The sequence below is a fragment of the Microcebus murinus genome, chromosome 23 (genome assembly GCF_040939455.1).
Source record: "Microcebus murinus isolate Inina chromosome 23, M.murinus_Inina_mat1.0, whole genome shotgun sequence".
NCBI lineage: Eukaryota > Metazoa > Chordata > Mammalia > Primates > Cheirogaleidae > Microcebus > Microcebus murinus.
Window position 1 is genome coordinate 21510790 of NC_134126.1, and position 27210 is coordinate 21537999.

A 27210-nucleotide genomic window follows, 5' to 3' on the forward strand; every position below is an offset into this window, starting at 1 on the left:
CAAGGGGTATCTGGTTAATAATGCGGATGGTTAACAATTACTCTCAACAGTCTATTGTTTCTCTCAGTGAGAGGGCAAAAGTCAGCTTGGGATTATCCCATAACTACGTTGTCACAAAGGAAGAAGCAGTGCCACCCAGATTCTCCTATAAAGTGTGTGTTGTAGTGTGATTGACGTTCCACTGGTAAGGTGGGGTTTGCATTTGATGCTGACTTTATTTGCCCTAAATGGGTGTATTCCCGTTAGAGGAAATCTCTTTCTTTTTGAATTTTTATGCTTTCATAAAAATGACAGATAACATTGAAGATATGCCTTTTTGTGAATCAATCCTAGAAATACTCCTGAATTGATGGGTAAAATAGAGTAATACCCTGCTCTTCCTTTGCACGCACACACCTCAACGAGAAATGCATCCTCCCCTCAAATGCAAAAGTAGAAGGGGTGAGCACATGGTCTACTCCTCACACCTCGACTTTGTAGTTGGGTCATTTTCCAAATAGAGTTCATGATACTTTGACGAGAAGGTGAAAACCTATCTCAAACATAGCAAAATGTTTCATCCATGTCAAGGCTTGGAAACCAGATTATGTTGGGCATTTGGCTTTGCCATTAGAAATAGTTAAGGTGGTGTGTATCCTACATTTTATAATAGCTTTATCTTAGAAAGGATATATGGCAGACTTTTTTAAAAGATAATTTTGATTGAATTTTTGATTTACACTAATTATTTATTTTTGCCATTTACCTTTATAAGAACAATTTTTTTTTTTTTTTTTTTTGAGACAGAGTCTCACTTTGTTGCCCAGGCTAGAGTGAGTGCCGTGGCGTCAGCCTAGCTCACAGCAACCTCAATCTCCGGGGCTCAGCGATCCTACTGCCTCAGCCTCCTGAGTAGCTGGGACTACAGGCATGCGCCACCATGCCCGGCTAATTTTTTTGTATATATATATTTTTAGTTGGTCAATTAATTTATTTCTATTTTTGGTAGAGACGGGGTCTCGCTCAGGCTGGTTTCGAACTCCTGACCTTGAGCAATCCGCCCGCCTCGGCCTACCAAAGTGCTAGGATTACAGGCGTGAGCCACCGTGCCCGGCCTATAAGAACAATTTTGAATAGAGTTTATTTTTGCTTTAAAGGCTTTGATTTTTTTAGAGCAATTTTAGTTTCACAGCAAAATTGAGAGAAAGGTATACAGATTTTCCATACACCCTCATTTCTCCTTACATGAACAGCTTCTCCCACTGTTAACATCCTTCCATAGAGTGGTAACATTTGTTGTTATTATTGTCACCCAAGGCCCAGAGTTTACATTAGAGTGCACTCTTGGCATTGCACCATCTATAATTTTGGACAGATGTATAATGACATATACATGGTACAGTAGACTGTCTGAGAATCAGACCTGTTTTATTTTTATTTTACTTATTTATTTTTTGAGACAGAGTCTCACTCTGTTGCCCAGGCTAGAGTGCAGTGGCATCAGCCTAGCTCACAGCAACCTCAAACTCCCAGGCTCAAGTGATCCTCCTGCCTCAGCCTCCCGAGTAGCTGGGACTACAGGCATGCACCACCATGCCCGGCTAATTTTTTTTATATATTTTTAGGTGGCCAATTGATTTCTTTCTATTTTTAGTAGAGACGGGGTCTCGCTCTTCCAGACCTGTTTTAAATGCACTGATGTGCTGCTGTTGAACTTGGCCTTCAGTAGAGCCCAGGCCTGGTTCATGTAGTCAGCAAACATAATCAAGCTCTGGGGAAGTTGAATATGATAGGTCTCTGTTCCCAGCAACCCTAGAGCTTAGAGAACAGGACAAACAAGAAACAAAGGGAACAGCTCATGCCGAGGTACAGAAACAGGAAAGAACATGGAATTTTCAGGGAAGGGCAGAGTTCAGGGTGCACTGAACTGTTGGTGTGTGTGGAAGGGCTCATGGCAATAAAAGGGGGGCAGAGGAGGAGACTGTAGAGAGGAAGGCTGGAGTCTGCTTTTGAACGGTTTGGTGTGTCCAGCTAGGGAGTGTTAACTGGGTCCTGTAGGATGGTGTTCCTAACCCAGGTCACATTAATAATTATAATAATCGCTGCCTTTTAATGTACCATATACTGTGCTGAACAGTTTCCATATATCAAGTCATTTAATTCTCATAACAAGTCTGTGATGTGGCTACTTTTGTTGTCCCCGTTTTACAGATGGGGAGACCACAGCTTAAGGCAGGCGTCCTCAAACTACGGCCCACGGGCCACATGCGGGTGTTTTTGCCCGTTTGTTTTTTTTACTTCAAAAGAAGATATGTGCAGTGTGCATAGGAATTTGTTCATAGTTTTTTTAAAACTATAGTCCAGGCCTCCAACGGTCTGAGGGACAGTGAACTGGCCCCCTGTTTAAAAAGTTTGAGGACCCCTGGCTTAAGGTGACTTGCCTGCAGCCAGCTGGGCTGGCCAGTTGTGAGTTGTGGTTCAAACTCAGGCAGGTTTGATGTCACTGTTCTAGTTCCCAGGGGTGTGCAGTGGGAGAACAGAGGTGGTGGTATAAAATGCTTTGGGAAACACTCTCCTAAGTTGTATAGTAAAAGGAAGGCAAAAAGCATTTCACAAAGCGTTTCACAATTAGCCTTCTAGCAAGTACTCTTTTGAATTGTTTGGGGGAATATAGCACTACTCTGATGTAGAAAGGCATCAGAGGACTCCTAGGAGGAGCGTGACATGATCACCTTGCATGTTAGGACAAGAACCCAACAGAGAAAAGAGCAGGGACAGGGCGAGAGGGAGAGGTGCAACTGAGATATAGTAATATATAGTGGATATAGTAATAATCCTGGCAAGGGGATATAAAATGAACTCCTTAGAAACAAATTTTTTTCTTCATTTGTTTTAAAGATCAGGAAAAAATTAGGCATGAGTTTCTGGCTGGGAACTCTATTAAGAAAGACATTGAAGAGATATACAAGGCTCAGAAAATCAGAATTCTGATAATATCGTTATCTTTGGATCAATGGGTTTAATCCTTTTCCCCAAATGAAATCTTAGATGGCACATGGACGGATAACAGGAGCTGTTCTATTTACAGAGGAGGTTGGGATATCTAGAGGCCGGTCTTAGTTTGAAAATCACTGACCTAGGTTGTTAAGAGACAAATAGCTAAAACTATTTATGACTAATTCTCATGTTTAAAAAAGAAGTTAGTTCATGGAGAGGCAGCAGAGTTTAGTGTCTGGGAATGTGAGCTGGGACCAAACTACCTGAGTTTGAATCCTGGCTCTGCCACTTACTAGCTATGTAGTCTTAGATAGTTGGTGACAGTCACCATCTCTACGAGTTGTTGGGAGGATTCAGAGTTTTGCGAAGTTGGCGCAGTACCACGGTGCCTGGCACACAGGAAGTACTCAATATGGCCGCCTCCTCCGCAAGGTACCACTCAGACTCTCCAGCCTCCGCCATGACACTTCTAGAGACTGGGCTACCACCTTTTTATAAGTCTGCTTATTCCATTTTTAGATGGCTTTAATTATTAGAAACGCTGAACTTATATTGAGCCAAAATAATAAAGTCTTTCGATTCCTTAAACAGTTATTATTAAGATTGTACTGTCCAATATGGTAGGCACATGTCGCTGTTGAGCACATGAAATGTGGCTCATTTCAACTGAAATGTGTGGTAAGTGTAAAACACACATCAGATTTCGAAGACTGTATGAAAAAAAAAGTATCGCATTAATTTTATTTTTATATTGATTACAGGTTGAAATGATATTTTGAATGTAACATTTTAAATAAAATTTATGAAAAGTAATTTTACCTTTTGGTTCTTTTTAAATGTAGCTACTAGAAAATTTATTTTTATTTATTTTTTTGTTTCTTTGAGACAGAGTCTTGCTTTGTTGCCCAGGCTAGAGTAGAAAATTTAAAATATGTGCCTCACATTATATCTTTATTAAACAGCGCTGTTCTAAGAAAGGCAAGAAGGACCATGTTAATAATGTTAATATAAAGCATTCTAATAAAATGTAAAAATATGCTAGAATGATTTCTTTTAGGAATAACCTTGACTCAGCTTTTAACATTAAAAACAAAAGAAGGAGGGATAAATGATTTAACAAGGTACCTGAGGATACTCTCTTCACTGCTAAACTCTATTTGAGCTAGAGAACTGCTGTTGAGAAATGCAGAGTTCTGGAAAATGGTAAATTTGATAACTCTTGGGTCTTTCCTAAGGATAGACTTTGAGCCCTGGTTTTTAAAGGAGCCTAGGAAACAAAACAAAATAAAACCAAAAAACCCATAATCATTTGGTTGTCCTTTAACTTAATCTCCTTTGTCTTTTGCAAATTTATACTTTCATCTTTACAAGGAGCTGTTTATCTAAAGCTGTCACTACAGTAGAAATTTTCCACATTTTGCTATTTTCACAATGACTAGAGATTATAAAGATATAGAATCTTCACATGCATTTCCTATCATAAAAGAAAAGTTAACTAACATTAAAGATATTTCTGTGGTTTAATTTTATGCTCATCTTTCGGCAGTTAGTAACTTATGTGTGATTTTGGGGGTTCTCCACTAAATGGAACACCTCATTCCCTGGCCCTGCCAGGTAATAGTAGAATTCTGCTGTATTTTAGAGCTTGCTTAAGTCATATCTATGTGTATGTATTATTTGCAGAGGATTGAAATAATCAACACCAATTAAGAATCTACTAAAAGTAGACAGCTGGGGGGAAGATTTCCATTCTTTGAATTTTGTATTGCTGTTTGTCTTTGTAAAAATTATAAGGTGAAATCTTATTAGCTTAATTTCAATCCTAGAAAGTATTGGCATTTGTGCTTCCATTTTCTAGGTCTAGAGATTGTGGGTAAAATGTTCCCCAGTCTTGTCTTGTAGATCTTCATCTTTCTGTATTTTCTAAGTGTGCTGTACAGTCTCAGAAGAATGGTTTTTCTTGGCTATGAGGTTTGCTTCTTAGATCTGTTACTCTGCACTTTCTTTTCCTGTACTTTTATGAAGAGATTGGCCAGGAAAATTAAGATGGTGCAGTTGTTAATTATAGATGTGTCAGTTATAGAAATCTCAGACCTACCCAGAGTAGAGGTTGATTACACACAAGTTGTTTTTTATAGTTATCCGACTGAGGTACAGTGGTTTATTTTCCAAAGCCATTGGAATGTAATTGCATGCAGTGCAGTTTCAGAGTCTGCTTCTAGTCCTCTTTTGAAGTATTTTCCATGCCTTGGTGAAATTTTCATGCTTGTATGTAACTCATATTTTATGTGGAGGCATACCAACTATTTCTTAATTTACAACTGAGATACTGGGTAAGACAGGCAACCCATTACAACTTAATGCAAGATATTTTAAACTTTTGCTTCCAGGTGATTAACTCTTCAAAATGCTGGAGATAAGATCATGGGTTTAATCCCTTATAATTGCCAAAACTGTGTGTACAACCCTTATAAATAGCATTAAAGCTATGCCATTGGTCACAAAAGTGGAAAAAACCCTCAAAAAAAAAATCTTTTCCTGCTAATAGCTAATGTGGGAGTTAACAAATGAACAAATGAAAAACATCCCACACTATTTTTTTCAGTAGACTTTATTTCTTTAGAGCAGTTTTAAGTTCACAGCAAGATTGAGCAGAAGGTACATAGATTTCCCATACCCTCCTGCCCCTGAAACTATTTTTCAGGACCATCATTCCCTAGAATCTTTTCATTATCTCAAGAGATGAATACTTTGGGCCGGGCACGGTGGCTCACGCCTGTAATCCTAGCACTCTGGGAGGCCGAGGCGGGTGGATTTCTCAAGGTCAGGAGTTCGAAACCAACCTGAGCAAGAGCGAGACCCTGTCTCTACTATAAATAGAAAGAAATTAATTGGCCAACTAATATATAGAGAAAAAATTAGCCGGGCATGGTGGCCCATGCCTGTAGTCCCAGCTACTTGAGAGGCTGAGGCAGTAGGATTGCTTGAGCCCAAGAGATTGAGATTGCTGTGAGCTAGGCTGACGCCACGGCACTCACTCTAGCCTGGGCAACAAAGTGAGACTCTGTCTCAGAAAAACAAAACAAAACAAAAAACCAAAAAAAAAAAAAAAAAGATGAACACTTTGACACTACAGTATCCACACACCAATCTGCCACTGATGAAACTAGCGATTTTTGAGTACATGCATAAATTTATGCTTCCCCTGTTGAACCAAATAAATGGGGAAACTACTCACATAAAGATGACATTTCAATGTGGCTTTCCCTACTTTGTTTCATCGTCGTGCATTTTTCGAAGTTAGTTCAGAGATGTGGTTTCTGTCCCTGGGAGCTGGTTCTTGTGTCTTCTATTCTCATCATTGCAATATACTCATTGCAAAACTCATGGCAACAGAGCTGTTGTCGGCTCTCGTTTTCTTAATAAAACTAGAGAAATAAAATGGAATTTATACCTTGCCCAGAAGTATCATGAGGATTAAATGGGCCTGGCTTGCATTTGGAGCCTGAGACATAAACAAAACAAATGTTTCAGGCATTTATTCAGGTACTACGATGAGTTCCTCCTGTCTTGGTCATGGAGAAGGTGGTTTCTATTTGGAATCAGGCACCCCCCATTTTCCTCAACCACGTGGCAGTGTTTAGCAATGAAGCTCAGCTTCCGAAATTGAGCTAGTTTCAACTGGCAAGTTAATTATGAACCAGCCTGGTGTGGTCTCAGCTGGGCTTGATGGGATTAACAGTCCCTTGGACAATACACAGGAAGTTGATTGGTGCACATGTTAGTTGCAATGAGCACTTAGGCTCAGATTCCGTTTCCTGTGAGGCACTGTGCAGACATGACAGGATAAACTTGTGCTGTGTTGTAAACTTGAAGAGAGCAGGGTAGGAACTTTGAGGCGCAGGGTCTTTCTCCTCCAGAGTAGGGATACAGCTAGAGGAACAATGAGACAAGTAGGGTGCCAATGGAGGTTACTTTGGGTGTAGCTTCAAAACACAGTGTGGGCAAGGGGATCTCGTAAATGGACTTTCCTTCCTGCTAGGTAACTGAATTCAGAACTTCTTCTAAACTTAGGACATTGTGGCCATGAGTAGGTTGAAACTATGTCCTCCAGATTATCTGCCCCTGCCAATTCCACCTGCACGGGGAAGCCCCTTTTCTTGAGTAGCTGTGTAATTTTTCACTGGATCGTGGCATGGTGAGTCACTCTGAAATATTCTGTGTCCTGTGGAAGATGCAGTATCATAGCAACAAAAAAAAACTTATGCCATGGATTAGGTTTCTCTATTAGAAGCAATTTACTTTGTTATTTAGAGCCATATCAGTTTAAGTATGGGTCAAGATTATTAACTGAATACTATTTCTCTTGTACCTCATCGGCTTTCTTTTCAGCATATGCACGTGTGTGCAGGAGTGTCTGTGTGCATGTGCGTGCATTTGCATGTATGTGTATTTTATGTTTTTCCTCTGGGTGTTTTCTGGGGAGGAGTTCTGGCCTGGCTTAATGATCTGGATGGATGAGAATGAGAAAAGGAAATTTCGACTATTAGCCTTCAAGGCACAGGAGCAATAAGAATTTTAATTTTTTTTGAAAATCGATAGTAGAATGTTTATGCAATTACTGTGAACTCTGTGTAATTTGAATGCTACTACTTTGAATGAAGTATGTACCACGAAAGTAACTCCCAAATGTCAAAAGTAAATCATGGGCCAGGCATGGTGGCTCACGCCTGTAATCCCAGCACTCTGGTAGGCCAAGGCGGGCGGATTGCTTGAGGTCAGGAGTTCGAAACCAGCCTGAGCAAGAGCGAGACCCTGTCTCCACTATAAATAGAGAGAAATTAATTGGCCAACTAATATATATAGAAAAATTTAGCCGGGCATGGTGGCGCATGCCTGTAGTCCCAGCGACTCGGGAGGCTGAGGCAGAAGGATCACTTAAGCCCAGGAGTTTGAGGTTGCTGTGAGCTAGGCTGACTCCATGGCACTCACTCTAGCCTGAGCAACAAAGTGAGACTCTGTCTCAAAAAAAAAAAAAGTAAATCATGGTTAGCCTGTTAAGCTATCATGAAGCTTAACCCCCCCAACTCATGCTTATAAAATGGCTCTTTTCCAAGTACAATAATAATATAACAAATTACAGTTTACATATATTCCCTAATTTATTGTATGCAAACTCACTCCTAGTCATCCAAAATACAGTGGCTACCCTTATACGGCACTGAGCTCCATAAAGGAAATCAGTGTAATGCAGAACCGCCTTGGACCCTTTTCTGACAAGTTCGTTGAATGGAGTACCCAGATCACCTCATTTTAGCGTTAGCTTAAGCCTCTGTCATAGATCCCCAAGGACAGCATGAGAGTGATGTTCAGTGTCCCTGAATACCTATAGTGAGACTCTCAAGAAAATCTTAGGGAAAGCACAGCTTTGTGATTATTTTTTTCTTATACTTTTAAAATATTTGTTACTTAATAGATAGATACCCCAGCTTCTACTTTTGCCTGCTTCTTCTCATTTACTTCCAGATAACCTCTGTTGTCTAGTTCGAGGGTGTTGATAGGGATGCCAGTAGCCCTGATGAAAAAGCTTCACGAGGCTTGCCTGCTTTGCATTTACTAGTTGCAATCATCCTCCCCATTTTGCAGTTGAGAAATCTCTGCAAGTCTGGGAGGCTTGGTAACTTGGTAACTCTGGGAGGCTTGGGAGATGAACTGACTTTGAAGGCTGTTTTCTTTCTGTTCATCCGCATTTCATTTCTTCTGCGCCATCACAGTCAGCACAGCTAGTGCACTGCCAAGGCTAGGAAATGAGCAACAGGGTCAGGATTCGCTCAAGCAAGTTCATCTAAGTTGTTTGGTATAACCTTGGCTTTGGTTGTTGGCCTTTTTGTTGCTCAAGAAATGCATAGATTGCTGATGGGAACTTGCCCTTTGGAACATCGTGGAGGAAAGCTGATGAAATAATTCCTCCCATCTGAAAGTAAATCCATTTAAAATATCCTTTAAAGCAGGGGTCCTCGAACTTTTTAAACAGGGGGCCAGTCCACTGTCCCTCAGACCGTTGGAGAGGGCGGCGCACATTCCACACATGCGCACTGTGGGCCCGGGACGAGTCGGCTGCTAAGCAGGACAGGCAGCGGCGGCAAAAACACCCGGCAGGCCGGATAAATGTCCTCAGCGGGCCGCATGTGGCCCGAGGGCCGCAGTTTGAGGACGCCTGCTTTAAAGCATCTGGGTCTGCAGCTTTATGTAGGCAAGGACACGTCTGGTATTCTAGTAAAGTCAGAGCCACTGCTTCACTGGAGACTTTGGTTGGGTTTGGTAGGGATTGATCTGGGGTGATGTCGAAGGGGTAGCCAGCTGGAGCGGGAACGTCAGTGTAAGATTGCCTTTGGAAATCAAACATTGCAACAAAAACCTTCTTTTGAAGGCAGATTTCCAGGTGTGCTGTAAACCATTCTAGGCTGTAATTGAAATATAAAAGAAGCTTCAAAAGCAGCCATCTATTTTTTTTTTTTTTTTTTTGGTGATTGTTGTGCTAATCCTGCAATCCTAGCATGAATTAATATAAAGACAGGATTGGGTGCATAAAAGTACCTGTTTTAATCATTTAGCATGTTGTTCAAAACTAAACTGGTTGCGGCTTCAAGTCTAAGGGTGAAAAATCTTACTTTCATCTATCAAATCCCACCATAATCTGCCAAGAACAGCCACCAGGGGCTCCTGTGGCAGCTGCGAAGGGGAGCTCCTTCCCCTCTCAAAGCTAGATGGGGGAGAGATTTGCTGCAGTTCATGTATAATAAAATGGTAGAGAGCGATGCTGTTTAAAGTGTAATACTTCACTACCGCTGACAAAGAGTGAGGGGAAAAAAAAAATCTTCGGTTGCAATCTGGTACTGTGTGAAAATACAGTACTGTGTGAAAATATTCTGCAATGCGGAAGCTTTTAGCTGGCAGAAAGTTCTGTCTTAGGTGTTGAGTAATAAGTTACTCTGCTGCAGGTGCGAGAACTGTGTTGACTTTTGCCAGCGTGCTCCACGTGAGATCCTGAGGCTTGTGGAAGGCACGCGGGCGAGTCAGGCTTCAGATCTCAGAAAGTCAGCCCAGTCCCCCCACCCTGCATGACTCCCCTTACCTAACATAGGTGCACGGGTGCTCACAGACACAAACAGCAGCAAGTGGGTGGGTATGAATACTGCGTCTAGATACTCAACGTAGGTTACGGTATTGTGTGGATGGGGTTTCTTTTAATTTGTCCCAAAGTCAGAATGTAAAAGCTGGAGCCTTGTGGATGGGCTGGGGAAGCGGAGGTGACACAAGGTGCTGGAGTCTTGCTGCCTGTGTGGTCTTGGGGTGCTTGTGGGAAGCAGCAACTGATGCTATTTTATTTACCCTTTTATCTAGACGCACTACTTTGGCCTTTGGTTTCTCAGCAAGAGCCAGCAAGCACGATGGGTGGAGCTGGAGAAACCCCTGAAGAAACATCTGGACAAATTCGCTAATGAGCCTCTGCTCTTCTTCGGAGTCATGTTCTATGTGCCAAATGTGTCATGGCTTCAGCAGGAGGCCACAAGGTAGGTGCATTTTCCTCCTGTGTTCCGTATAAGGGTGTGGACCAACTGTGGAGCTTCCAGTGAAGTAGATGAGCTACTTGATGTAGGGTGTGTGTGGGTGGGGGTATGTGTACTTGGGGGGGGGGCGACAGTTGCGGATTATTTACTGTTTGCTTTGTGGCTTTATTTTATTTTATTTTATTTTATTTTATTTTATTTTATTTTATTTTATTTTATTTTTTTATTTATTTATTTATTTATAAGACAGAGCCTCACTTTATTTATTTATAAGACAGAGCCTCACTTTGTTGCCCAAGCTAGAGTGAGTGCCATGGCGTCAGCCTAGCTCACAGCAGCCTCCAACTCCTGGGCTCAAGCAATCCTGCTGCCTCAGCTTCCCGAGTAGCTGGGACTACAGGCATGCGCCACCATGCCCGGCTAATTTTTTGTACATATATTTTTAGTTGGTCAGTTAATTTCTTTCTATTTTTAGTAGAGACGGGGTCTCGCTCAGGCTGGTTTCGAACTCCTGACCTCGAGCGATCTGCCTGCCTCGGCCTCCCAGAGTGCTAGGATTACAGGCGTGAGCCGCCGCGCCCGGCCTGCTCTGCAGTTCTAGCGTTTTGGTTGAATCCATGTAGCTATAACCCCAGCAGTCCCCTGTCAAGCTGGTAAGGCAGCAGTGATCCTGAACCAGGCAGCATTTCGTGTCTGGTGGCAGAGAAATATTAGTTGGAGACTGTAGGTTAAATTAGGTATGCTAGAATTTAATAAAAAAAAAATTATTCACCTATACTGTTTTGTCTACTCTTTTCCTCAAAATATCCCCAAACACAAAGTACCATCAAACTTTATATTTGAGAATTGGAAAGGTAACTCAAGTTGGAAGTAAAATTAAGGAGGACAGTGTTGAGAGAGCAAGAGTTTTGATTGTCCTTTGTCACATAAGAGGAGAGGAGGAGGCAGCAGTAGAGAGACACCTGGGCATTGGTCCTACCCAGTTGCTCATAGGCTGCTTTTAACCCTTTGCACTCGCTTGCTTTTTTTCTCCATTCCTTTATTCTATTCAGGATTTAATTTTTTAAATACCCCAGATTTTACAAAGCGCAGCAGTAGAATAAAAAACTGGAGTTTCTTTTCATACAAACTTATTTATTTGGATTTTTTTTTTATATTTCAAATTATCGATACATTCAAAGAGTAATTTTAATCTCTATAATTTTTGCTAACCGTGTCGAGTCACACTCGACATCCGAGTGCAAAGGGTTAACTCAGAGAAATCACCTGTCATCCTTTAGGTGATGTTTTCCCCCCACCTCTGTAAGTGAGGGATTTGTATCGGTTCATAAAGTATGGATTCAGCAAATGAAACAAGTCAATTTTTGTTGGTGTCAGTATAGTTCACTTATCGATCAGAGTTTCTCCATTAAAATCCCTGGGGAGTCTCTCCTCATCCAATGGATCTTTGCGGTAGGAAAGGGAATCACATCAGCCGTCTCTGCTCTTCACCTTCTACTCAGATCTTGGCATTCAGGGTGCTTGGGAAGCAATGCCACCGGCATGCTTGAAGGAGGAACAGTATTCGACTTGATTCTCACTTGTGTGTTTTCTAGATTTTAGATTTCCGAAATAAGGATACACTTCTTGAAATTTTGTCATACACTTTATGGTGATAAATAAATATATATTTTTTAAATTAAAAGCTGCTGTTACATAGATAGTGCGTCTGCAGGCAGAGGCCACGAGTTGGCTCACAGCCTGACCCTGAAAACCTGGTGTTTGTTCTTTCATGCCATACTCACATAAAGGGCTCTTTTGCATTCTGTCGTGCACTGTTTTCAAGTTATTTCAGTTATCCGAGTCCTTCCTGTGTAAGAAATTATTAACTCCTCAGAATGGGACAATTTCCGCTGGCTTTTAAATCCTCCTTGGGTACCTGACGCAGTGTTAGGAAGACAGCATTGGGTTAATAAGTACTTGCTGATTCTTGGCTCTCGGACCATTAAATGCGAGATGAGTGGCGAGGGTGAAGCACGGACTGGAAATTAGTGCATATTGAGAAAAGTCGAGTCCGTAAGAAAAATGAAGTGTTGTTACCTCTTAGACTTAACTCCAATATTTGCATTCATGAATTAAACTGACTTAACTCCGTAAAGCCTGTTATTGTGGGAGAGTAGTTGGAATGGAGAGGAACTCGGAAACTGTGCTGTATGAAGTCAAAGGAGAAGGGTTGTTTAAGCTTGGAAAAATGGAGTCTTGTTAGGGGCACAATAGCTGCCTTTAGATATTTGAGGACTTTCGTAGGAGGAGGAATTCTGTGTTAGCTCTGGAGCACAAAGTTAGAGCCTCCAGTACGTGAAGTTTCAAGGAGTTGAAAGATTTTGGCTCAACATAGGAGCACAGTCTCCGTGTAACTAAAAGCCATATAGAAAATGGAACAACAAGACATAAAAGGGTGAGAGCGCGGGTCTCTAAATGTTGTCACGTAGGCCAGGTAGCCTGGGGGTGCGCCGTAGAGGAGGCCGCCATATTGTGTAGGGTGTTGGAACAGATCATTGGTTCTCAAACAGACCAGGGGCTGCCGTGTCATACTTACAAGAGCATCTATTATAAATATGGACACTAGAACCATACCAGAAGTCTGAATTGTAGTGTCTAGGGCTGTGGATCAAGAGGATGTATTTAAAATAAACAGTACTACTCTGGTGGTTGTTCTGATATTTATCCAAACTAGGGAATCCATGAAATAGTTAACCTCTAAAACTCTTTCCAGTTTTTAGATTTTTCTAGGTAAGTAAACTTCAAGCTGCATTATTTGACTATCAATATTTGCATTCATAAATTGAAACAACAGGTCTTTAAATCTCCGAGGCATAGAGTGTGAGATGTTTTAGTGGTGGTGGTGATTAAGCGTGGGGACCAGGAAGGACTAATTTCCTTTTTTTAAAGAATTTCTTTTTGCTCAGTTAGCCTGGTTCATTTAAGATAAAGGTTAATAAGGAGGAAGAGAAGTGTTTTCCAACACAGGATTTTGAAGCAAACCCTGTCACTGTCAATTTGGTCAGAAACACTAACAAAGAAAAAATTTTAAAACTTTGAAAAGACGTTTTTAGACTTAAACATTGGAACTAAACTATGCAGATTTCAGGTATAACCTGCTCTTCATGGCAAAGGCTGTTGAAAGTTGGGAGCTGGATTAGCGTTGAGAAGTTGGGTATGTGCTTCGGTGTCACGGAAATTTTTGTTGCCCCCAAGGGGCCCTCAAGCTGGAATGTGCCAAGGGGTGTCAGATCAAGTGAAAGACTTAAGCTGGGGAGATGGAGAAATTAGAGAAAGAAGTGTTGTAAGTATAGAAAGGAAAGTTGATAGAAGGAAATGAAAAGGGGAATTACGCGTACTTGGGAAGGTCGAGGGCCACCAACAACGACCCAGGTGTGATTCATCGAGACACACCATGGGGTGTAGGTGTAGGGCCTGGAGTAGAAAGGAGATGTGGTTTGCACAGAATAATATTTTTTTAATGATCAAGTTTTATGAGTTTGGTGTCAGACATGAATAGATGAACCGAACACAAGGCGAAGAATGCTACTAACAGTCGTTAGGAGCCTTTGGGAATCTGGGCCTTCTTGGGAGGTTTTAGAAGCATCTGAAGTCCATACTGTGTATTGAAACTGCCTTCCAGGCAGAGCAGCCAAGAGGGGAAGCAGTGGCGGTGGGGCAGGATTCCAGAGGAATGTTTCACAGAAGGCCCCAACAGTGTTCATTAGGAGCGGGTTAATGACTAACTCTCCAGTCATCAGACTGGTATCTGAGTTACCAGGCATCTCAGGTGGAGATGGGCTTTGGCATCTCTGCGAGCACCTGGGATCTGCAGGATGGGACACAAAACAGTTAGTCTTTGTGATGCCCTGCAGAGGAAGATATTTGCATAGATTAGAAACAGAAATCTGTCTTTCATTTGCAGGCAACCGGTTGGAGGAGGCAACCATTCAACCATCTGTGCTTAAAAAATAAGCCTTTGTCTGTAGCCAACCAAACTTGTTTTCACCCAACACATGTTTGCAATGGTTTGGCTACTTCTGCTTGAGAGTGAAACAGGTTCTAAAGCATTAGTCTAGATTAATACCCTGGGTTTTTGGGGTGTGTGTATGTAAACTCATATGACTTTACATACACACACATGTACACACTCATATATATAGGGACACATATACACACACATGCATACACACGCACACATATATATAGGAACACATAGGGGTAAGAGGAAGATATATTTAAAAGGTATTTATTTCATTTCGTGTCCCCAGACAATCCCATCCTTGGAAACTTGTAGGTTAATAGTATATCCAGAACAACACAACAAAAATTTGAGAATGATATTGATTGCAAACTGTTTAATAAAGCGAATACCTTCATTAAAATTATCAAGTCCAAATTGATTTGAATTAGAACGTTGGAAAGCAATGCTTTTTTGACATTAATTTGACATGTGTCTCATCCGCTAGATGTGACTTTAGGAGGAAGCAGGTCTCTTCTTAAGTCAGGGAAAGATACCATGATCGTGTTGGAGAAGAAATGGACAATTCAGGCCCTACCTTGAGGTGAAGATTGGATGAAAAGACAAAAGATATTAAAAGGAGAGTACACACAGAAGTACAAATAAAAAGGGGAGAAAAAAAGAAATCCCTTGATGTTATTACAGAAGTGTGAAAAAACTGGTGAAAAGAAGGACTCACTAGTAGACAGATGGGAGTGAGTCATGAAACCATAGGAATTAAAGAGATTAAGAACCACTAAATTTGTTAACCCCACTCCAAACTGTAAGATATATTACCTCGGGGCTTTAAAAATGTTTGTTTTCCCCTGTTGGCTAAAATGACTCAAGGGATGGGACCACCATAATTTTTTCCATTTTTGCTTTGCTTCTCATATTCCTTTTTGCCCACTTTTCTGTTCAGCAGAGGGACTTTTGCTGGCAGTTCAACTTCCCCCGTTATGTTCTCCTGACTCAAAGGAAAGATTTTTGTAATGTGTTTTAATGATTTGCATAGCAACAGGCTCATTATAAACACATGGTTTTCAGATTTTTCTGGACACTGAAAGAAAAAAAAGATGGTTTGTGAGAGGTGGAGAAATTCTTAGTCAAACAGAAGGATACTTAATAATAGCCAGGGGAAGCCAGGCAACTGCCGGCCAAGATCACTGCTTTTAGTTTAGGTCTGGGGTTTTTCCAAGTCTTCCTTGGGCAAGGGAGTCCCTCTTTGATTTTTCAATATTAAGGAGAAAACTTTTAAAAGGAAAAGTCATTTTTGAAGAGTGAATTAAGGTCTCAAACTTGAAGTTGCCGAGTATACTCATGGTTTCTAATATTTTAAATTCTGGGTCCTTCTTCTTTTTACCAAAACGTGTTTGTCTTTGCATTACTCGCCGTCCAGTGGTATGTTTGCATAGTGCAAAGCGGCTTCTGATTGTCCTGATGAGGTCAGATAGCATCTCCTCCCTTCCCAGGACTTCTTTTTAGCTTGCCTTTTCAGGTGGGGCCATCCACCCTGTTAATGGTGAACACGCTGCGGGATTAACATAGGTAGCCAGTGTCATCGTGCCACTTGCCAATGGCAGTCTCAGTCCGCTGTTGTCCATCTGGAGGAGACTCCAGCTCCATGGGACATGTTCCAGGTACCCTCTGTCGAGAGCAGGGGTCCTCAAACTTTTTAAACAAGGGGCCAGTTCACTGTCCCTCAGACCGTTGGAGAGTGCGCACTGCGGGCCCGGGACGAGTCGGCTGCTAAGCAGGACAGGCAGCGGTGGCAAAAACACCCGGAGGGCTGGATAAATGTGCTAGGCGGCCCGCATGTGGCCGTAGTTTGAGGATGCCTGGTCTAGAGGGTGCTGCTTCTGTGTTTTCTGAGTTTCTCAGCCACCGTGGGGCTTCCCTACTTTTAGGATCACTGTGCCTGCACACCTCCTAAATCCTCCAAAGTGCTAGGTTATGAGACTGTATTCTAGTTAGCTGGGTAAAACTGCCTAGCAATTATGACCAAGGATTTTTAAAATACTTCATCTTTGTATGGGCTTGTATGGGCATTCTTCAGTGTTAAAGGTAGTTCCTGCCTAGGAAAAACTAACTGGGCAAGTCTTTCAGCCAACTGAGAATAAATGCCCACGTTTAACGCTGTGCTGTTTAGGTACCAGAAAGAGGGTAAGTACATTTTTTTGTGTGATGATGAATGACAAGTGAGTTAGGTTATTACATTTTGAGACTGTGATATGGGGGTCCTCTTTTTCTAGTTACACTTTTGGGTCCATGGTATATTGATGGCTAAGCGGATTAGGTGGGTGAAGATCTATATCCCTGTAAGGGTGAAAATGGTCTTTTGTTTGTGGGTGTATGTTTTTTAAACTAGGTTTCCGGAAGTAGTTCCAATGACCTTACAAGAAGCTTTCTTCACCTTTTCTTTCTTGTAAATACCAATGCTGTTTAGACTCTTACAGTCTGCCTGTGTGCTATTGTAAGCAAGTTAGTGTTCAACCAGTGTTTAAAGTGTCTCTTTTAAAAGCTCTAATTATGGTAATATTTCCACTTCCTTTTACAACACCCTTTATTTTGTTCCTCCGGTTCTTTCAGTTCTTTTATTATTTGGAAATGTCATTTTAATGGATATTTAAAGTTTACCCCTGGGCTGGGAAATAGGGACTCCCTTCAAGTCAGATTTAAGATTCAGCATGAATTCCGTGTGGATAATACAATTTGCTGAGAATGGCAAATCCTTCTCCTGGCCAGCTCGAGCTGGTGAATGGGAACTTGTTCTCTTTCTGTTGATTATTCACAATGGAGTTGTTTCTACCAGATATTTTAGATATTTTAAGATGCAGTCGATACTGGAATCGAACTTCAAATATTCTGTGCGGTTATTATAATGTGCGATGAGATGAGAGAGGAAGATATTTGTCTCTGACAAACAGAGCAGCCTTGGAGGGAAGAATTGCTTTCCCAAAAGGAGATTCGTTGATTAAAATGTTGTCATATGCATTGTTTTGCATTTCAACCTTTATTAAGTACCCGTTCCTTGCCATTTTGGTAGTCAGTAGGAGTTTAATAATGAACAGGTCTCAACTCCTTCAGCCTCCACACCCACCAAAGAGCTCTGTCTCCAGGCAGCTTTTTATTTCATTTCCATGTATTTGATTTACTGGAGATTTATTTGAATTTGTCCTGAAAGCTTACATTGCTGACCTTAGTTACTTCCTGGAAAAGGCTTTGTCACTGCTTTGGTGAAACCCAGGGCAAGTGTCTCCCAGGACCTGGGCCAGCTTCACGAGTCTGGGACCTGTTCAGTTGGGCAGGGCCTCGAGCACAGAAGGGTCCCACGCTCGGTTAACTGCCTTTGCCATCTTGAAATCCTTAATTTTTGAACAACAGACCCTGCATTTTCTCTTTGCACTAGACTCTGCAAATTAAATAGCCTGCCCTGCCCAGGACCACTGCCTTTTCCTCATTCGTCCCTCTCTGTTCTTCCACCTCTGCTTGTTTTGTTGTTACCTTGTGATTTGCTCTTGGGCATGGGTGGATCTGAGTCTGCTGTTACGGGTGTGATCGGAGAGAAAAAGTAAATTTAAAAATTCCTCTGGGGAACAAAAATGAAATTTGTACCATCTATGCAAATATGAAAACAGAAGTGTAACCCTGGTAACCATTTCTGCTCCTGGACCTGAGTCACTGGGAAATCCTCGCAGAGATTAGGGGATGGTGGAAAGCCAGTTTAGTTTCTTTTAGGGAAGCTAATTGATTTGCTTGTCTTGATTCTTAATTAAGATTTCCTCTGAAAAAGATGACTCTGTCTTAAGAAAGTTTATACTTTTCTTAATTAAATCCAGAGTATACTGTAGGTGCCTGTTTCATCATATAAGTTTTCCAAATGTGTGGAGTTGCTTCTTGGTTTTTTTCCCCCCACTCTTAAGAAAAAAGTAGTGTTTGCAAGATATGCAGGTATAGCTATTGAGGCACCTCACTGCCACTACAAAATGATGTTAACCTAACTTTAAACATAATCTAGGTGTTTCTCTGATATTCATTCCCTTTTGGGAACAAAAAGCAAGTTAATAAATCAGTGTTCTTGAGTAATATCACTTGGCATGATTTATTATTCATCGTAAGTATCCTATAATGAAGAGGAAAATCAGAATTTCTAAAGGAAATAAATCAGAGGCATCATTCATATTTCAAAAGGAGTCTTCATGTAATGTTAGTGTTCTTTAATGCATTTGAAACATTTAACTAGGACTCTTTATAAAGCAAGATATGGTTATATGTATGATTTAACCATTAGTAAAGCACAGTTTGCGGAAAATAAGTACAGGTTGAACATCCTTAATTCAAAAATTCAAAATCTGAAATGTTCCCAAATCCAAACCTTTTGGAGCACTGTTGTGACACTTAAAAAAAATGCTCGTTGGAGCATTTTGGAGTTCTGATTTGTGGATGACGGACGCCCTACAGGCTAAGTATATAATGTAAATATTCCAAAATCCAAAACACTCTGGTTCCTGGCATTTTGGATGAGGGATATTCAATCTGTATGATATTCCTCAAAGAAAAAAACCTTGTCTTTAAAGTGATAATTTTATTATCACAGGTTTTATCACATATAGTTAACATGTGTTTATTAGTATTTGAGGCTCGTGTTTGGAACATCTTAAAAGCAAACAAAAATAATGCTTCTGTTGAGCCGTTTTGAAAATAGCTTAATTTCTTAAGCAGAGAATTGATTTTATCCTTCGTGAATTCCTTGATTTTCAAAGATACATTTGTTCATTCATTCATTCATTCGAGATCATTCTTTATTGTGTTACATTGCACAACTGAGACAGATTGGGCAACCTGTGAAAAGTAAAGGTTTGTAATAAAGCATGGATTAACGTGTTAAAATATTCTGTTTTTCCAGAAGCTGAGTAGAATAGGATGATGCCACACTGCAGTGTTTACCTTTAACGAAGGGGTGGAGAAAGGGGAAAAACAAAGCTACGAGGAGAGGTGTTTTGTCATGTCAAAGCATGCAGGCTGTGCTTTCTGAATTATTTTTTAAAGACATCCACTTCCTTATAAAGGATTTATAAGGGTTATCATTAGAATGGATGAGATTGGGAATGGTGTGTAAAATTTCAAAAATAGATTTTGAAAAAATCTTGGTGTGGAGGGAGGCACAAGGAGTAGCTGTTTTAGAATTGTTTGCCCTACCTTTTTCCTGGAATATCGGTGTGAGGACATTAAACTGGAATGGAGTGGGTGGGGAGGGAGGAGGGAGGTGACGGATGCCCTGTGTCCACACATTAAACAGACTCCTGGTGTCTGAGCAGCTGCAGGTTCTAGAAAGACTGAGGATGTAGTGCTGTGAAGGAATGGTTTGCATTCCACTGCTGGATGCAGTGTAACAGTAGTAATAATGATAGTGGCTGCTATTTATGTACAAGGTGCTATGCTAAGTACCTTAAATAATAAGGTGCTGCTGTTAAATAATAAGGCTGCTATTTATGTACAAGGTGCTGTGCTAAGTACCTTAGATAATCATCTTTTTCACTAGAACACTATGAATCGGGCACCATTGTTACTCCCCGAAAAAGGAATGTTTGTTTTTTTAACTAGCAGAAGTTTTATTCCTAACAAGCGGAGATTTTGGTTGTCACCTAGAACGAATCCTTTACATTACTTTGCCAGAGAAATTAAGCCGGCCACGCCTCCCTTCACCAGCTTTGCCAAAAGTAACAGGGAATTTAGTTTCTCTGCTGAAGTGCCAGCAAAGAACTCCAGGTGTCGAAGTACCAGTAAGCTCAGAGATTGTAAGCTGGTACTCTGAGGTCTGATTCTGGTCTAGAAACAAAGCCCAGAGGTTTGTTTCACCGGGATCATTTTTGAAAGAATCGAATTGGGCTGCCTTACAGAGAGGCGTAGTGTCTAGCTGGGCCCAGTTCCCCAGGGTGTTAAGGGTCAGCAACATCTGCACCTCTGTGTGACCTGTTTTGGCCCTACAGGAGTTAGGTCCTGACTGCTGACACCAGCCCTTTGCATGTCACTTGAAGTGCTTCTCAATGCTTGGGTTAACCCATACTTCCCCATGGGCCCAGATGGTTTTTTTTTTGCCATTCAATGTCCAGCTGTCTTGACTCTCCACCTGCCTACAAGAGACTATAGTTGGTTGAGCGGAGTGTGAGAGTATAATTTCCCTTAAGTGCTCATTTGAAACCATCGTTTCTATGGAAGGATCACTCCAAGGTTCTAGATTCTGTGTCCCTGTGTGCTTCCTGTTGCAGAGACATGGCTCACGATGTTCGGATTTCCCCTCTTTACTGCTTACAATATCTGCCCGATCTCTGATTACCCACAAAAGGTTCATGCATAGGGAAGGGTACCAAGTGATCACCCAGATCTTAAACCAACATAGCCTGTTAGAGAAAGAACAATTTGCCTTCTATCAAGACAGCTCAGGTTTGACCAGAATGATAGAGTTTTATATCTAAGTGTGAAATCCCACCGATTATGGGACCTTGCTCATGGTCTCACAGCTGTGCAATGACAGAAACCTGGCTCTCTTAGGTTGGTTCAGGGATGGTTTTAGGGGAACCAAGCGTGCTGGCATTGGGAAGCCCTTAGATAGGATTTATTTAAACTTTCAAAAAGCCTTTGCCAATCCTCTCCACCCCTACCCCGAGCTGCCAGGACACACTGTGGAGTTGGAGTGGATGAGTTTGGTCAAAGGGGAGGAAGTAGTTTAGACAGAGGAAACAAAGAGGGTAGAGGCAAACAGGCACTTCTTTGAATGGAGTTCTTTAAATAACGAGCATTATGTAGAGATTGGGAGGAGGATGGGTTTTATTTAACATTTTTATCAGTTGATCTCCAGCCCTGGGCACATAGTGAAAGTGCCAAGCTTTCAGATGACACTCAATCCTTTAGAAAGGCGGGAAATCCAGACATTGGAAATAAACAGTAGAAAGGTGTCAGCCAGTGTCTAGTTTCCAGGTGTGACTCTTGAAATAATGATACTGCTTTTTGGTATAGTTTGCAAAACGCAGAGGAGGGGTAATCATAGTGGGACATGTTGCGACATGTTTCCGTTCACAGCCACCCACCGCACTCTCTTTCAAGGTCAGCCTGTCAGTCTTGTGTGCTCGCAGCTGGGGAGAGTGAGTTGTAGACGGTTCTCCTGATGTTTGCTGCCAGCGTAAAAATGAGTTACCGTTATTCAGAACAAAGCGCAGCAGATTCAACGTAAGTTTAGCTGCAGTGCATGTCAGACATACGATACTTTAAATAGAAAATCTTGGAGACCGGGTTCGGTGGCTCATGCCTGGAATCCTAGCACTCTGGGAAACCGAGGCAGGAGGATCACTCAACGTCAGGAGTTCACAACCAGGTCTGAGTAAGAGTAAGACCCTGTCTCTACTAAAAAAAAAAATAGAAATTAATTGGCCAACTATAAAAATATATAGAAAAAATTAGCTGGGCATGGTGGCACATGCCTGTAGTCCCAGCTACTCGGGAGGCTGAGGCAGGAGGATCGCTTGAGCCCAGGAGTTTGAGGTTGCTGTGAACTAGGCTCACACTCTAGCCTGGGCAACAGAGTGAGACTCTATCTCAAAAAAAAAGAAAAAAGAAAGAAAGAAAAGAAAAGAGAAAAGAAAATCATGGCAATGAAGCAATGTTAGGAGCAAATGGTTTTGGCCAGCATAAATGTTTTAAAGAAGGTAGAAAAGATGTTTAGGAGGACAAAAGTGAGAAACCCATAGGTCTAGGGAAAACTTGAAAAGGCTAGAAATGTGGATCCCGAAAATAAATATGACCCACTGTGAAAAGATGGGTATTATTGGTGAGGATACTGATTGGAAAATTTGAATGCAAGTTATATATCTGTTGGAGTTTTGTTGTATATTTTGAATAATTCCTGAATGAGCAGAGAACTAGTATTTTGGTTTAATCTTCAAGGAAAATAATAGTTGGGAAATTAAACATAGTTACAGAAACAAAATTCTGCTATAGTAGAAGGAGAATAGACTTGAAGACCTCATTCTCAGGTATTTATTGCTTGGTCAGGCCCTATGAACCCCCGCAGAATTCAGTGTCCATTGTTTAGAATCGATCGGGAGACGATGCTAGCTTAGCTATTGTTAAGAATTAGTCTAGAAAGCACCTATCACTGCACTCTGCACATCGTAGGTATTCAAATAATGTTTGGTTTTTTAAATAAAGATGATGTACTAGAAGGTAAAACTGCTGCATCTTTCAGGAAGCCATGCAGGTATCAGTCACCTGGCAGTAGACTCTGTGGCCCCCACTAACCAGAAACATTCGGAAAGAACATTCTAGAAAATGTAGTTCAGCCTAGCCACGTTGAGCCATTAGAGTGCCACCATGAGGCTTAGTGCGTTATTGATGATTAGTAAAAACCAAGTCACTATAAACTTTGCTTTACCAGAAACTCTATTGAGTGTAAATTTGGTACTGACTCATGAGTTCCGGAAATCAGAATTATTCCCCAAAGACAATGGATTTGGTGTCATTGAAGATACTTCAAATGTGTCCCTTGTTCTCTCAGGCAATTCTCAAAGGTGGAGTTGCAAGAAATAATTTAAGCAAAGGTTTCGTGGTGTTATAAACGTGTATTTCCGTAGGAGGTTTCCTGCCCCCACCCCAGCCCCGTAGGAGGGCTGCTGAGATGCCCTACAGAGGGTCTAGGCTGGTCGCGTGTCCTGTGCGGAGTGCGGGGAGGCTGCTAAGGTGATCAAGCTCGGGCGAGGACACAGGGTAAGGTGGGTCTGGCTCTCAGCTTCCCAGGTGGCCGGAGCAGCTGTTCAGGACAGGGAAGCCAGGTTGACCGCCAATGGGTGGGCCAGGCTGACCCGATGCTAATCTCGCAGTAATTGTAACTTGAAGAAGGTGCAGTCCGAACAAAAAAAAAAGCAGATTTCAATGAAAGATTATTTAAGGAGATGATGGACTCTTGGTAGAGTGACAGTTATTTAAAAATAAAACCAAGTAATTGGAGGCCCGTTGGTTCTTTGAATGTGGTCCTTGGACTGCATGATTCAGAGTTGCCTGTGGCATCTAAAAAAAAAAATGGAAGTTCTTATACCCCACTCCTGGCGTCCTGAATCAGCGTGTTTTTATTTAGTGCCACTTAACACGTCCCAGTGACTGCCTTAGTTTCCCACCTTTGCCCAGCTCAAGGATCAACTGTCCATGTTCTGCTCTAAGGCCAATCCTTCTACCTTTTTTTCTCTATCCTCGACACTTTTTCCAGGGTGACCCAGTTTTATGTAATTTTCAAATATCTTTAATATCTCATAGATTTCCTGTTTTCTATTTTTAACCTTCTATTTGCTTTTTCTATATTAAAAATTACTGAAAAATATTTATTTCATAACCTTTATGCTTTCTAATTATTATTAAATTACCATTGGGTGTCTGGGTCACCCCCACCCTCATCCTTTTTGGCTTGCTTTCCGTTTACTTATTTGTTGTTTCCGTTTTACTTATTTTTGTTCTTCTGTTTCTTCTTGAGTCCTTGAAAAACTTGTGTCCATCATTGATTTTGCTCACATTTGCCTCTTGAAGCTTATCAAAGGACACCTCCATCCCCAAACTAGTGTCCTTTTCTCACTTCTAGACAACATTAGACAAGGAAAGTCCACTCCTCCAAACCCTTTCCCTCTTTTCTCCTTTGTTGACTTTCACCTCCTCTCATCTCTGGCCTACTTCTTTTTCACCTGCCAATCTCCCACTTTACTGGAACTCTGACGACCTTCTAAATTTTTCTCTCTTTAGATTTTGTCTGTGATAGAGCTTAATCATCTTCAGCCTTTAGAAGTAATTTTTGACAGATGTGTCTTAATTTTGTACCACTTACCAGTATCTGATTCTTGATTTCCTGCCGACAAAAGATACTCATTCATTCATATAGTGGATATTTGCTGTGTGCAAGGTCCTGGAAACATACACATAATATAGCCCTTTTCTTAACAGGTTTGAGTTTACGGAGCCCTTCTGCTTGTTCTTACATTCTTGCTTCAGATTCCTCGGGGTGGTGGTGACAGCTGTTTGTCACTCAACCTCTGCTCACAGCATTTTGAATTCTCTATCTCAGTCAGTCCTCGTAGGGAGCAAAAAGGTAGACAGTGATGGACTATTCCCATCCTGCTGCTGCCTTCTCTTGACTTTTAAGTCCTTCCCCAAAGACCTCGTTTTTCTATAAGTGCCTCCAAGATTCTTTCACTGGCACAAATTGAAAATTTGTCGCCAGGAGCCCTTCTTCCTTATAGCATTTGTTGCACTGGGCCCTGACAGTTCCTTCAAGCTCCACCTCTGCCTGGTGCATGTTTCCACTTGGAGTCAAATTGTCACCTCTATGCCAACAGTCATTTTTCAAGATAAGCTTTTCGTGAAAGTGTAACACATACAGACAAGTGTAAAAATCAAAAGCGTATACAGCTCAATGCATTTTGCAAAGTGAACATACTCATGTAAGTAGGCCCTAGGTCAAGAATCAGAGCATCGCCAGAGACTCAGAATCCCTCTTTGTGCTCTTTCAGTGTCTGTCCCCAAAGGGTGACCATGATCCTGAATTCTAACACTGTATGTTAGTTTTACTTTTTAGGTAGAATAAGATAGTACGTGCTCTTCGATGTGTTTGATCAACATTTTGTGCAAGTTATCCATATTGTTGCATATAGTCAGAGATTGTTCATTTTCATTGATGCATACTATGCCATTATAGGAATATTACAATTTACCCATTATACTGTTGAAAAACATTTGGATTGTTTGCGTTTGAGAGCTATTAGGAGCTGAACTGTGCTACTGCGAACATTTCTCATGTTCTGTGGACAGTCTTGCACAGGGCTTTGAACGTACCCATTTCTGCTGAGTGTGCATATACTGGTTTAACCCAGTACTTTTCCAAAATTTTTATTACTATCTGCAAAATAAATTGTAAGGCTGAAAAATCTTAGATATAGGCAGTCCCTGGGTCATGGATGAGATGTGTTCCCAAGAGCATTTCTGGTCCCCTAGCACTTGTCCTGGTCACCCCACATTTGCCACGCTGGTCTCCTTGCCACTCTTGAGCTGAACTCAAAATTCAGATCATAGAAAACTGATAGAAATATGTGTGAACTTCATTTGGTAAAGATATTTCTTTTACAGAAATGGGAGACAGAACATTTGGAGGACAGAGGAAGAGGAAGAAGAATGATTAAAAAAAGAGAGAGAGAGAGAGAGAGAGAGAATCCATTATTATATCAAAGATGCTCCCCCTCTTTAAAAAATTAGATGAAATATTTGACTGGTGTGGTTTGATGCCTATTTTGAACTTGCGGATCTTAGTAGTGAAAGATAATGAGGGTATGGTATTTTTTAAACAAATAGTTAAATCCATTTCCCCCAAATCTATTTTAAAGGGCATCCTGTCAGTTTCCAAAAACTGGAAGTTTTATTTTAGTTGCTCAGGCCAAAAATGTCATAGTCGTACTTGAATTCTCTCTTTCTCCTCTACCCCATATCGAACCTTCAAAATATGTCCAGATTCTGGCTACTTCCTTCTGTGTCCACTGCTGCTGCCACTGCGCTATCCAGTCTGCTGCCATTCATCCTGTGCGGTTCCTCCACTTCCAACTGGCCTGTATGGTCTAGTGTCTGTACAGCAGCCAGTACCAGCTCTTCACATGTGTGTCAGTTTCTGTAGCTCCTTTACTCAGCGCCTTCCTCTGGCTTGCCATCTTATGAGAGTCAGAATCCTCACTGTGTTTTACCAGGGGATCATTGAGCTTAGATGAATTGGACCACCCGCTGCTTGCTTTTCCTTGTCATCCCTAGGATTGGTCTTCTTGCCCAGTCTTTGCTATGCTGGTCTCTTGGCCATTCATGAGCACACCCCTGCCAGCTCTCCCGTGGGTCTTTTTTTTATTATTATTATTTTAGCGTATTATAGGGGTACAAGTGTTAAGGTTACATGTATTACCCATGCCCCCCCACCCGCACCCCTCGAGTCAGAGCCCTCAAGCGTGACCATCCCCCAAACGTTGCACATCTCACTCATTGTGTTTGTATATACCCATCCCCTCCTCCCCCCTCCCACCTGCCCGACACCCGATAAATGTTATTCCTATATGTCCACTGAGGTGTTGATCCATTAATACCAATTTGCTGGTGAGTACATGTGGTGCTTGTTTTTCCATTCTTGAGATACTTCACTTAGTAGAATGGGTTCCAGCTCCATCCAGGAAAATACAAGAGGTGCTATATCACCGTTGTTTCTTAAAGCTGAGTAGTAATCCATGGTATACATATACCACATTGCTGTTCCCTCTGCTTAGAATATCCACATGGCCAACACCTTATTTCTTTTAGATCTTTGCTTGAAGCTCATTTTATCACAGACCTTTCTTGCCCACCTCCCACCTTGTTGCTCTCTCTATCTCTCACCTGCTTTGTTCTCAGTGGACTTAATATTTATTTACTTGATAATTGCTTGTCTTCCCAGCTAGAACGTGAGCTCCATGGACAAGAGTAGAGACTGGGTTTGTTTAGTTCACTGCTGTATCTCTAACTGCCTAAAATAACTCCTGGCATGTAGTAGGTCCTCTTTAAGATTTTGTTGAGTGGATGAATAAATAAATAATTGAATATATT

The 27210-nt window shown here is 41.4% G+C and overlaps 1 protein-coding gene across 1 annotated transcript in view; it reads left to right on the plus strand.

Moving 5' to 3' along the window:
* The window catches only part of PTPN14 (protein tyrosine phosphatase non-receptor type 14), a 173638-nt gene that overhangs the window by 68533 nt on the left and 77895 nt on the right, over positions 1-27210 (plus strand). Inside the window, exon 3 of the mRNA XM_020284420.2 lies at positions 10381-10550. Coding sequence (XP_020140009.2) covers positions 10381-10550 — 170 coding nt within the window. The remainder of the gene's footprint in view (positions 1-10380; positions 10551-27210) is intronic.